This window comes from Erinaceus europaeus, chromosome 7 (genome assembly GCF_950295315.1).
Source record: "Erinaceus europaeus chromosome 7, mEriEur2.1, whole genome shotgun sequence".
NCBI lineage: Eukaryota > Metazoa > Chordata > Mammalia > Eulipotyphla > Erinaceidae > Erinaceus > Erinaceus europaeus.
The window spans coordinates 73,085,243-73,098,550 of record NC_080168.1 but is presented as its reverse complement, the minus strand read 5'-3'; the positions used below and the strand labels follow the sequence as shown (position 1 = coordinate 73,098,550).

The following is a 13,308-nucleotide window of genomic DNA, read 5'->3' as shown; positions in this document are numbered from 1 at the left end:
TTTTGCATATAAATGCAGAAAAACATGTCATGACTTTTCTGACAGCCCAATATATCTTATTTGTATAAGTACTGTGCGCTAACCGATTGCGCCACTGGAGCTCCTCAATATATCTTATTTGTTACTTGCCTTAAAAACACATATTACAAGTCAACTATCTGGTTGCTATTTTTCCCCCTTGTTTGACAGCCACAGATTTGTATCAATGTAGCTGAATTTCGAGTGCTGTTTAAAAAATATGGTTCTTAAATTTGTATTTACTGGGAGTTTACTCTCTAATAACTCTGATTTCTGCCTTTCCCATTTTTATCTGGTGATTTCTCTCTCCCTTTTTATTAAATGACTATTTTTATAGAGACAGAAATTGAGAGGAAAGGTGGAGACAGAAAGGGGGGGGAGAGGAGAGCTTCAGCATTGCTTCACCACTTATAAAACTTGGAGATAGAAAGGGGGGGCGAGAGAGATAGAGAGAGAGAGAGAAGAGATCCAGCACTGCTTCACCACTTGTAAAACTTCCCGTGTAGGTGAGGGCTTGAACCCAGGTCCCCTTGCACATGGTAACATTTGTTCTACTGGATACACCACCACCCAGCCCCCTGAAGTTGCTCTTTTTGCATATTTAGTTGTCTGATGGCATTTCTTCACTAGCTCTAATAAGATGATCTGCTTTTTAAAATGTTATCCATAAATCATGGTTTTTGTTGTGGACAGTGAACTCCATCCTGGTTATCTGAAATGGAGAGGGATTTATTACAGGGTACTACTATGCAGCTCACTTAATTTTAGGAAGGAGTAGGGTACAATCTTTAGTTGTTACCTATTTAGGAATGGCAGTGCCAGGAGAACTGCAGCTGCAGTAGAACAGGTATCTTGCAAGCTGCCAGTTTGTTCAGTCTCCAGAACTCTAATTGCAAAGACATCTCAAAATGTTTCTTCTGTTCTTATAGTACAGGAAAGATAGGAGGGGCTGTAACAGGGTTCTTGACTGAGTACATTTTCATTTTTCAACTTTTTAAAGATGCCCTCTAGTTAGACAAATTGTCAGTGAAATAGTGGGCCTGACTTCTAGTTTGCTCCGGTCAAAAGAATTTTGTTCTGTGATCCTAGAGTCTTGAACTAGAGTAGATCATCTTGAAATAACACCAACAATGACGCTAGTAAAGAGAGCTATAAATGGTGCCGAGGCAGCTTTTTCCCATCACAGAAGAACAACTTAAAGAATCACAGCCAGACTGTAATGTCATCATCACATACATAAAGGAGACATTTACTGTATGTGCAGCAGGCTCAAAATAGTTCTTTAAAAGAATCCCTTGGGGGGGAGAAGCATGGATGAGTTTACAAATACTTTTACGACATGTAACACAAGAGGTCTTTTTGCTTGAGATCAAACATAAATGACACTCAGGAATGTTGGCAGTGAGCCTGCATCCTGTTCACTAAGCAAGCTTGGGCTGTAAATAATGATTCAATTTCTGTTCTGGGAGCTAGAAATTAGTGACACTCTGTGTTTCTGCAATATTTATGCATTATCCTACCACTAATAGGTATAAACAAAGTCTCTTTATTGTAAAGTTGATAGTCTGCATCAGCATCAGTTAGTCTCAGTGGATTCTTTTATTCTCCCAAAATCCTGGATTTCCTCAGTAGATTTACACAAATAGTAAGACACACACACACTTTTTTTTTTTGTGTAGAGTATGTTTTGCTCAGATAAGTGCCACTTATTTGAAAGTCTATAGATTATCCATTAGTTTCTTTTGGGGAGAAGTGAAAAACAAAAGCCACACACTAGTATTTATTTACTTCAGTGAACATGTGGGAGTTTATATTTGAAATTCAAAAATAAGAATATGAAAAATCATATCTACTTAGAGATGTAATGTGTTACTAAAATATTTTTATTTCAGCTTTTTATATGTAATGATATTTTTATTATCTATAATAGTTTTATTGATGAAAAAGAGAGAGAGGGAAGGAGAGAGAGAGAGAGAGACACCAGGATATTTTTGGCACATATGACACCAGAGATCTAGCTTGAGACCTTATGCTTTAGATTCTTTTTTTTATTATTATTATTTAAGAAAGGATAAATTAACAAAACCATAGGATAGGAGGGGTACAACTCCACACAATTCCCACCACCCAATCTCCATATCCCACCCCCTCCCCTGATACCTTTCCCACTCTCTGTCCCTCTGGGAGCATGGACCCAGGGTCATTGTGGGTTGTAGAAAGTGGAGGGTCTGGCTTCTGTAATTGCTTCCCTGCTGAACATGGGCATTGACTGGTCGGTACATACTCCCAGTCTGCCTCTCTCTTTCCCTAGTAGGGTGTGTCTCTGGGGAAGCTGAGCTCCAGGACACATTGGTAGGGTAGTCAGTCCAGGGAAGCCTGGCCGACATCCTGATGACATCTGGAACCTGGTGACTGAAAAGAGAGTTAACATACAAAGCCAAACAAATTGTGGAGCAATCATGAACCCAAAGCTTGGAATAGTGGAGAGGAGGAAGTCTTAGGGGGATACTCACTGCAAACTCTAGTGTACTTCTGCTTTCAGGTATATATTTTGCAGTAGTTTATGGATACGTGTGAGCATATGCTCTCTCTCACAGAAACTGGTGTATATCTAGGTTTTGGGACTTTGTTAGAAAGTGAACCACCTGAGATGGAATTAGAGTGTACTATAAAAGGAAAGGTCTCACCCGAGTAATGAAGCTGAAGGGTTGTCATTCCACACGTGAAGTCTCTGGACACAGTCTGAGGTGAAGCATGTTGAGGTGGCAATCCTTGTGTTGATTAGGTTGTGATCGGCATATGCAATATTATTTGATATGGATTGGGAAAGGCATAGGAGAAAGTGGGCCCTATTCAAGGGTTCCAGGACTGGGGGAATGTAGAGGCTCTATAGTGGAGATGTGAGGTTCCTGCTGTCTTAGGGATCAAAAAGACAACTTTGAAAAGTCCTTTTGTTAGGGTTTGCTGTACAGTACCCAGTGTCTTGTATATAGCTGTGCTATTGGTTGCTTCCGATCTACTTGGTCTAGGCTTTTGAGAGAGTCTGCATATCAAATACACAGCCTATATATTAAAAAGATTCAGTCTGTGTTTTAAAAAACTTCGAGACATACAATTAATTTTCCCCCTCTCATATCAATTAACTAGTGATTTATATGACTACATTCTACTAGGAGTGTACATAAACACCATTCCCACCACCAAAAGACTGTGACCCATCCCTCCCACCCACTCCCACCCCCCACTGGCTCAGGAAGCTGCATGTCTACCCCTCACCACAGGGTTTTTACTTTGGTGCCCTACTTACAATTTGATCAGGTCCTGCTTTTAGTTTCCCTTTCAGATCTTCTTACTCAACTTCTGTTGATGAGTGGGATCATCCCATACTCATCTTTATCTTTCTGACTTAGCTCACTTAACATAATTCCTTCTAGCTCTGTCCAAGATGGGTCAGAGAAGGTGGGTTTATTGTTCTTGATAGCTGCATAGTATTCCATTGTGTATATATACCACAGCTTTCTCAGCCACTCATCTGTTGTTGGGCACCTGGGTTGCTTCCAGGTTTTAGCTATTATGAATTGTGCTGCTATGAACATAGGAGTACACACCTCTTTTTGGTTGGGTGTTATGGAGTCCTTGGGGTATAATCCCAGGAGAGGAATTACTGGATCATATGCAAGGTCCATGTCTAGCCTTGTGAGAGTTTTCCAGACTGCTCTCCACAGAGGCTGGACCAATTTACATTCCCAGCAGCAATGCAAAAGGGTTCCTCTGTCCCCACAACCTCTCCAGCATTTGTTGCTGCTGTCTTTTTTGATGTATGCCATTCTTACAGGAGTGAGGTGGTATCTTAGTGTTGTCTTAATTTGCATTTCTCTGACAATCAATGACCTAGAGCAGTTTTTCATATGTTTGTTAGCCTTTTGGATCTCCTCTGAGGTGAATGTTTTGTTAATATCCTCTGCCCATTTTTGTATGGGGTCAATTGCCTTTCAGTCATTTATCTGGAACCTGAAAACACCTAGAATTGCCAAAACCATCTTGAGGAAAAGAAACATAAATGGAGGCATCACACTCCCAGACCTTAAACTATATTATAAAGCCATCATCATCAAAACAGCATGGTACGGGAACAAAAATAGGCTCACAGACCAGTGGAACAGAATTGAAAGCCCAGAAATAAATCCCCACACCTATGGACATCTAATCTTTGATAAGGGGGCCCAAATGATTAAATGGAAGAAGGAGGCTCTCTTCAATAAATGGTGCTGGGGAAACTGGGTTGTATAATGCAGAAGAATGAAATTGATCCACTTTATCTCACCAGAAACAAAAATCAACTCCAAATGGATCAAAGACCTGGATGTCAGACCAGAAACAAATACTTAGAGGAAAAACATTGGTAAAACAGTTTCCCACCTACACCTCAAGGACATCTTTGATGAATCAAACCCAATTGCAAGGAAGACTAAAGCAGAAACAAACCAATGGGACTACATCAAATTGAAAAGCTTCTGCACATCCAAAGAAACTATTAAACAAACAGAGAGAACCCTCACAGAATGGGAGAAGATCTTCACATGCCATACATCAGACAAGAAACTAATCACCAAAATATATAAAGAGCTCAGCAAACTTAGCACCAAAAAAGCAAATGCTTTAGATTCTAACACCTTACACACCACATTTTGAGTCACCTTATTCTTACTGTGAATGATTACAGTACTACTATTTCTTTATGGCATTGCTGTAATTATTTTGACTTACATAATTTAAAAAAATATCACTTTAAAAGTTTTTTTTTATTTGCTGTGTGTGTGTGTGTGTGTGTGTGTGTGTGAGAGAGAGAGAGAGAGAGAGAGAGAGATCCATATGATACAGAGAGACAGAAAAAGAGAGAAGCTAGAGCACCGCTCTGGTATATGTAGTGCCTGGTATCAAACTGGGAACCACAGGCATGCAAGGCTGCTTCTCTCCCTTTTGAACTATTCCCCCAGCTGCAGTGTTACTCTTTTCTGTATTAGATGTTAGAAAGTTTAGATTCGTGTTTTAGAGTCTCCTGTAGTATGAATTTTGTTTTTCTTGGTTTTACCTTCCCTTTATTAACTTTCATTATACATTTACTTTTCTTTTTATAGTATATATGTAAATAGCTTTCGGGAACTTTCAGTACTTTCAGATAGACTCGGGTTCTGATATATGGTGGAAGCCTGTGTTTCAGTTTAACTTAGCCAAGAGCTATACTCACTTTGAAGTACTGATCTTGTTAGATATAGTCTTTAAAACTTTGATCAGAAAGTTAATAGTTTTTGTTATAGTATAAAATTTTACACTCATACTCATTCAAATATCTCTCTATACTAAACTTTACTTTCATATTTGAAATTGTCTTTTTGCATAACACGACACCTTGGGAAATAAATTCTACCCTTGTTGAATCCACTGAATACACAACCACATTTTCTAGTGATTTTTGTCTAGCTAATGACTCATATTCAGGTTTCTCAAGAGAGTCTATAAAAACTAGGCACTAAAACATTAAAGGTACATAACTGCTTTAGAGGACAGATCTGCTTGTCCGGTACATTTTCTGCAATTATGCTTCTCATTTGCATAGGAGATCTTTATTTTCAGTAAGGTTGTCACCATTGCAAATCAGAAAGGGAGAAATCTTAGATGAATGTTCTCCAGTGGTCCATATGGAGATGAGGTGTTGAAGGCTAAGCAATGAGAGCTCTGAAGGAACTAGATTTTAGGTTTTGTTATTTTTACATTTTTACGGAAATACAAAGAAAGGAAGTGGTTCAGGCTCTATGATATCATTAGTGCTATTTTTATTCTCTTAAGTTCAAAGGCTTCAGGGATAACAGGAATGAATATATGAAAAAATGGGGAAATTAAACTTTCTTGCTTATTATTATTGTGTTTTCAGAATACCCACAGAATAAATTATTTTAAAATCTTATCATTCCACTTTCTTTATTTTTTTTCTTTTTCTTTAAGTGGAGGATCTGTTTATTTTAAGCATTGATCAGTACAAATTAATTCTATCAACAATAAAAGAAAAATGATAATATTCATCAGTATTCACATTGCTTACTAAGAGCCTGCTTTGATAAAAAAGTGGTTAATATTAATATAAAATTTCAAATAACACAAGCAATATGAAGGTGAATAACAATATAATACCAGAATCTTACCTAAGTATTATTAGCATTAACATTGTATAAACATCACCCTTGATGGTGTGCAAGATACTTTTGTAGTAGAACAGAATGGCCGATAGACCGACATTAATAGACATTATTTAGTTCAATTTTACTAAAAATTAACTGGATAAAGTGTACAAGTGACACTGAATGAACTTGGAGCTTCAGGAAAATGTATTTCACTACAAAGGCAGTTATTTGCTATATATTTAATTTTTTAATTAGCTATGATCTCTCAAAGGCATGTGTTTCAGTGCATTTATAAATATTTTGTTTTAACACTGTGTGAAGCTATCTTTGATTTTTATTAGTGATTTAATAGTTATTGACAACATTGTGGGATAAGAGAGGTACAATTCCTACCACCAGTGTTCCATATACCCTCCCCACCATTGAAAGGACCCCTAGTCTTTATCCCTCTGGGAGTATGAATCAAAGAATTTTATGGGGTGCAGGAGGTGGGAGGTCTGGCTTCTTTAATTGCCTCTCCACTGGACATGGGTGTTGACAGGTCAATACATACCCCCTTCCTGTAAACATAATATAGTTTCATTGAAAAAACACTATGGGGTGGAGGTAGATTGCACAATGGTTATGCAAAGAGACTTTCAGGCCTGAGGCTCCAAAGTCCTAAATTCAATCCCCCTGTACCAACATAAGCCAGAGCTTGAGCAGTGCTGTGGTTAAAAATAAAATAAGGGAATTGGGTGGTAGTACAGTGGGTTAAGCGCACGTGGTGCAAAGTACAAGGACCGGCATAAGGATCCTGGTTCAAACCCCCAGCTCCCCACCTGGAGAGGAGTTGCTTCACAGGCGGTGAAGCAGGTCTGCAGGCGTGTCTATCTTTCTCTCTCCCTCTCTATCTTCCCTTTCTCTCTCCATTTCTCTCTGTACTATCCAACAACAACGACATCAACAACAATGACATCAGTAACAACAACAATAATAACTACAAGGGCAACAAAAGGGAATAAATAAATAAATATTTAAAATTAAAATAAAATAAGCACAACCATTGTAACAGTAGGTAAAAGTTCAAAGTTTCTAGCAACAGGTTCAGATGTCAGGGACACAATAGAGATTTTTTTTTTTTCCTCCAGGGTTATTGCTGGGCTCGGTGCCTGCACCATGAATCCACCGCTCCTGGAGGCCATTTTTTCCCTCCTTTTGTTGCCCTTGTTGTTGTAGCCTCATTGTGGTTATTATTATTGCCCTTGTTGACGCTATTTGTTGTTGGATAGGACAGAGAGAAATGGAGAGAGGAGGGGAAGACAGAGTGGGGGAGAGAAAGACACCTGCAGACTTGCTTCACTGCCTGTGAAGCGACTCCCCTGCAGGTGGGGAGCCGGGGGCTCGAACCGGGATCCTTATGCCGTTCCTTGCGCTTTGCGCCACATGCGCTTAACCCACTGCGCCACCGCCCGACTCCCACAATAGAGATTTTACATTCCAGTAATCTTGTCAAAATGCTTTTGTGTTTTCTGGAAGCAGCCTAGGTGTCCATCCTTCTCAGATGAATGTCTGAGAAAGTTGTGGTACATATACACAGTGGGATACTACTGAGCTATTATCTTACCCATCCTGGATGGAGCTAGAAAGAATTATGTTAAGTGAGATAAGTCAGAAAGAGAAAGATGGGTATGAGATGATCTCACTCATTTACAGAAGTTGAGAAAGAAAAACAGAAAGGGGGATTGAACTCATTCAGTCAGAAACTGATTGAGTTTGGAATCTTACACCAAAGTTAAAAAAAAAAAAAAGAAAAACTTTGGGGGAAGGGTGAAGGTAGATTTTCAGCTTCATTATAGAGGGCTGGGGGGTAAAGTGCTAAGAGCAGTGGAATCATACTGCATGAAGTTAAAGTTTGTGGCAAAACAATGAAAACTGCTGGCAAAATAAATAAATAAATCTGTATTTTTATTTCTATCTCCCTGTGGACCAGGGAGATAGAAAAGAGATAGCACACCATTCTTTCAGACAATAACTTGGATCCACCTGCATATCAGATGTCAGGCTCAGGGAAAAACAAAAGCACCAATATAGTCATGAACCCTTTGGAAAATACCTAAAATATGCCTACAAACTATCTACAAAACAGAGACCCCAAATCTTCATCTGTACTACTCCAGCCTTTATGTTCATGATTAGTCCACAACTTGTTTGCTTTATATATTAACTTTTCTTTCAGCCACCAGGTTTCGGATGTCACCATGATGCCAACCCCTTATTCTGTGGTTCTTGTTAGTGTTTACTTTTTATAAATAAAACATTATAAAAAATAAAAAATGATAATAGTAAATAAATTCATCAAAGACAAAAAAAATAGGGGCACAACTCCACACAGTTCCCACTACCAGAGCTCTGTATCCCATCCCCCCACCATAGCTTTCATATTCTTTATCCCTCTGTGCGTATGGACCCAGGGTCATCTGGAATTGCTTCCCCACTGAACATGGGCTTGGCAGGTCAATCCATACTCTTTCCCCAGTGGGGCAGGGCTCTGGAGAAGTGGGACTCCAGGACACATTTGTGGGGTCATCTGCCCAGGGAAGTCTGGTTGGCATCATGGTAGCATCTGGAACCTGGTGACTGAAAGAAGAGTTAACATATAAAGCCAAACAAATTATTGACTAATTATGAACATAAAGGTTGGATTAGTGCAGATGAAGATTTTGGGGGGGTCTCTGTTTTGTAGATAGTTAGTAGGCCTATTTTAGGTATATTCCAAAGGGACCACTACTATACTAGTGTTTTTTTTTTTTTTTTTGCTGAGCCTAACATCTGATATGCAGGTGGACCTAAGTTATTGTCTGGGGAGATGATATCATGGCTACAGAAAGAACCAGAAAGCTGGATCAGGGAAGAGAGTAGCTCCCTAATATGAGAAAGGTGTTTAAATATTGTTGACTATAAATCCCATAGATTTGATCTGATCTGGGGACCGATATTCAGCTTAGGAGCCTATGTGACCTCTGTATCCCTGTAGATCTGAGTTTCATAGGGTCATTAGTAGGAATGTTCTAAGCTGCTCCAATTTCAGAACCCATCCTCCTCAGGTGGAAGATAGAGTATGTTGTCCAGTCTTCCTTCAGAGGATGAAACATTCTCTACTGTGGTTGATTCATGTTGAGAGCAAGGTCCTATGGGGGCCAACCGAGGGGTCTTGGAGCCCTGCTTCCCCAGAGCACTGCCCCACTGGGGAAAGGGAGAGACAGGGTGGGAGTATGGATTTACTTGTCAACGCCCGTGTTTAGTGGGGGGAAGCAATTCTAGAAGCCAGACCTTCCACCTTCTGCACCCCATAATGACCCTGGGTCCATACTTCCAGAGGGATAAAGAATAGGAAAACTATCAAGGGAGGGGATGGTGGTAGGAATTGTGTGGAGTTGTACCCCTCTTATCCTATGGCTCTTATCAGTGTTTCCTTTTTATAAATAAAAGTTATAATAAATAAATAAATAAATAAATAAATCTGTGTATTTGAGGGCCAGGGAGATAGAACAGAGATAGTACACCATTCTTTCATGCCCATAGGTTACAGACTCAATTCCAGGCACACCACTATTTGCCAGAGTTGATCTGTGCTCTGATCTCTCACTATATCTCACTATATCATGAAAATAAGCAAGTCAGATCTTTAAAAAAATGTGCCTGCTTTTATGTTAACTTTAAGGAGATTTATGTATATACAAATATACATATCTAGGTATATTTATGTATATATATATATATATATATATGAGTGATTTTTCTTATAATTTTTTTTGCTTTAAATTTTAAAAAAAATTTTTAAAATTTTTTATTTAAGAAAGGATTAATTAACAAAACCATAGGATAGGAGAGGTACAATTCCATACAATTCCCACCACCCAATCTCCATTTCCCACCCCCTCCCCTGATAGCTTTCCCATTCTCTAGCCCTCTGGGAGCATGGACCCAGGGTCGTTGAGGGTTGCAGAAGGTAGAAGGTCTGGCTTCTGTAATTGCTTCCCCACTGAACATGGGCGTTGACTGGTCGGTCCATACCCCCAGTCTGCCTCTTTCTTTCCCTAGTAGGGTGTGTCTCTGGGGAAGCGGAGCTCCAGGACACATTGGTGGGGTCTTCAGTCTATTTGACTATATATTCCACAAACATATTTTCATTTTGTCCAATATCTTATTCTGCAGCATAGACAGGAGTGGGAATGAGCTCATTCTTGCTGTGTGTCATCTCTATAAACACTGATAATAAGACTATATTTAGTCTTAGCTTTTACAATTGTCATTGGCAGCTTGGAATAACGCACATAAAGCGTGCATATTTTAAATTTTTCATTGAAGAATTAGACAAAATTAATGCTCTAAGCCAAATTCTGATATTATGTCTCAAAACTAGTACTCTAGTGCTGTAGTAACTTACTGAATTTGAAAGCTATCTATTCTCAAATAGCTGCATGATTCAGTACGGGTCTATTCATTCTAAGTCAATACTTTTTTGATACTGAGAACATTGAATTCATTAAGACTTAAAAAATTATTAGTGATTTAATAATGATTAACAACTGGTCCTGAATGACTGCAGCCTAGAATGTTCCTATCTGTGACCATGGACTGTGAGTTCAGACTGACAGGGATGCAGAGGTTACACAGGCTCCTGTGCTAAATATGAATAGAGGTACAATTCCATACAGTTCCCTCCACCAGAGATATGTATCCCATCCCCTCCTTTGGAAGCTTCTCTGTTTTTTATCTGTCTGGGAGTATGGACCAGAATTCTTTGTAAGGTGCAAAAGAAGGATAGTCTGGCTTCTGTAATTGCTTCTCTGCTGGATATGGACGCTGACAGGTCAATCCATACCCCCATCCTGTTTCTGTCTTTCTCTAGTGGGATAGAGCCCTGGGGAGGTGAGGTTTTCAAAATTAAAAAAAAAAATAGTGACTATAAAACATATTCATTACTTTCCTTTGCGCCTAACATGGAGTTTGATAGATGTGAGTGAACTAATAAAAAAACTAAAATTTTGGATAAAACTGACTGAAAGCTTGACTTTTCTTTGGTATAAGTGGCACAAACATTATCTGAAGCTGGAAACCTCAAAGAAACTGATGTCTTTAACATGTAATGAAAATTGTTTATATCAGATGACAGAAGTATTTTGCAGTGGACTTACACATGCCACCACCAATAATAGTATTTAAATTTTTTATACTATTTCAGTGTACTTCAAAAATTTGCTTCTAAAGGTCGCATTATTGTCAACTTCTATATGTTTTCAGTTTGCTGCATTTTAAAGTCTCTTTAAATATGTTCTTTGGGTGGTCAAAATAGCTCACTTGGATAGTGTGCTGCTTTGCCATGTGTGTGACCAAGGCTCAAGTTTGACTCCTACTGCATGAAAGGATCTTTGGTATTATAGACTCTTTTGTTCTCTATATAAAAGAAAGGAGGAAAGAGAGAAAGAAAGAAAAAAAGAAAGGGAGAGAGAGAGGGAACTTTGATGATTTTTGAGCTAGCAGGGCTGTTTAATGGGAATCTTTAAGTATGAGAAAATGCACATTATTGACCAGCGTCTCTGCCTCTAACTTCTTAAAAAGAAACCATTTGCTTTGTTCCCTGTAGGAGTAAATCCAACTGAATTAAGGTCCACTGAAGTCTCATGGAGATTACTGTCACCATCAGTTTAAATGTCAAATAAACATTTTAAAACAGCAAGCATAACAAATTAACATAATAATTGTCCTTACTCTTAGTATCCTGTGTGGGTCAGTTATAGGCAATCAGCTCAGTGGAGCTAGAAGAAACTTCTGAGTACTTTCTCCTTGAAGGATTTGAGGTGGTGTGGGCCTCTCAGTAGTCCTGTGGATTATTCTGTTCAGAGAGGGTATCTGTACAGCTTAATCAGACATTAGAAATTCACTTTGCACTTTATCTCCTGACTGGTTTGGCTCGCTGTAGGATATGACGGCGCGGGACCTGCTGCAGCAGCGGTACACTCTCCCCAATGGAGACACTGCCTGGCGGGCCTCGCCGCTCATCACTGCAGCGCTGGAAGGCAAGCTGGTCCTGCTGGATGGCATCCACCGCGTCAACGCTGGCACCCTTGCTGTGCTGCAGAGGTGCGTGCCAGTCTCACATACATACATGCACACACATGCATGCACATCCACACAGAGGCACTCACACACATACGCATGCAAACCTATGCCCATGTACATACAACCCACACACATGCACACATACATAGGACATGCACATATAGACACATCACATAAACACTGGACTTGGGAATTCTTTTTTTTTTTCCAAGAGTTGCATAGAGCTTATAGTTCTGAGCATTTTATCATTCTTTTAAGCTAGTAAACCAGTTTAAACATAGTTGAAAACCATGCAACTCTTGACCAAAAAAAAATAACAATAATAAATTTTATTGGGGGGCATTCTATAATTCTGTATCAAGGCAGAACTGGATAATTGTTTTCCTTTATTAGAAATAATACAGTAACATTTCCCAGTAGTGAAAATTTCTGGAAAAAACACTGTCACAGCAGTATTTTGTGTGATGGGCTGGCAAGACAGCATAATGATGATGCAAAAGGCTTTCATGCCTGAGACTGTAACATCCCAAGTTCAGTCCTCAGCACCATCATAACCCAGCTGGGCAGAGTTCTGGTCTCTCTGTATATCTCTCTCTTCTCATTAAAATAAAATTTAAAAACCCTGTTTGATCACCAAGCACTGTTATGGCGTGGTTTTGACAAACTAATGCTTATTGATAGCTAAACTTTCTGTAATTTGCTCAGAATCCCAAATACATTATTTATAAATTCCATGTTGATCATAGGTTTGGTTATTGGTTCTTGTTGAAATTTTTCCCAGTGAAAATGTAGTTCTTAGTATAAAATATATAATAACAGGTTATATTTTGTATAGCCTTGAAAAGCTCACTTTGTGTTTTCAAACTGGAACATATTTTAACTTCCTTTTTAAACTTTTATTGGGGGAGGGGGATCCACAACATTCCTAATTAAAGTCTCTAAAATTGAGTGTTAATAGATGACTTCATCTGTATCTTTCATGGAAAATATCCCGATACTGAGCCAA

The 13,308-nt window shown here is 38.9% G+C and overlaps 1 protein-coding gene across 4 annotated transcripts in view; it reads left to right on the top strand.

The window, feature by feature from the left end:
* Nucleotides 1-13,308, top strand: part of VWA8 (von Willebrand factor A domain containing 8) — a 408,658-nt gene that overhangs the window by 88,750 nt on the left and 306,600 nt on the right. For all 4 annotated transcript variants that reach the window (XM_060194755.1, XM_060194752.1, XM_060194753.1 and 1 more), the window contains exon 13: nucleotides 12,163-12,323. In XM_060194755.1, coding sequence (XP_060050738.1) covers nucleotides 12,163-12,323 — 161 coding nt within the window. The remainder of the gene's footprint in view (nucleotides 1-12,162; nucleotides 12,324-13,308) is intronic.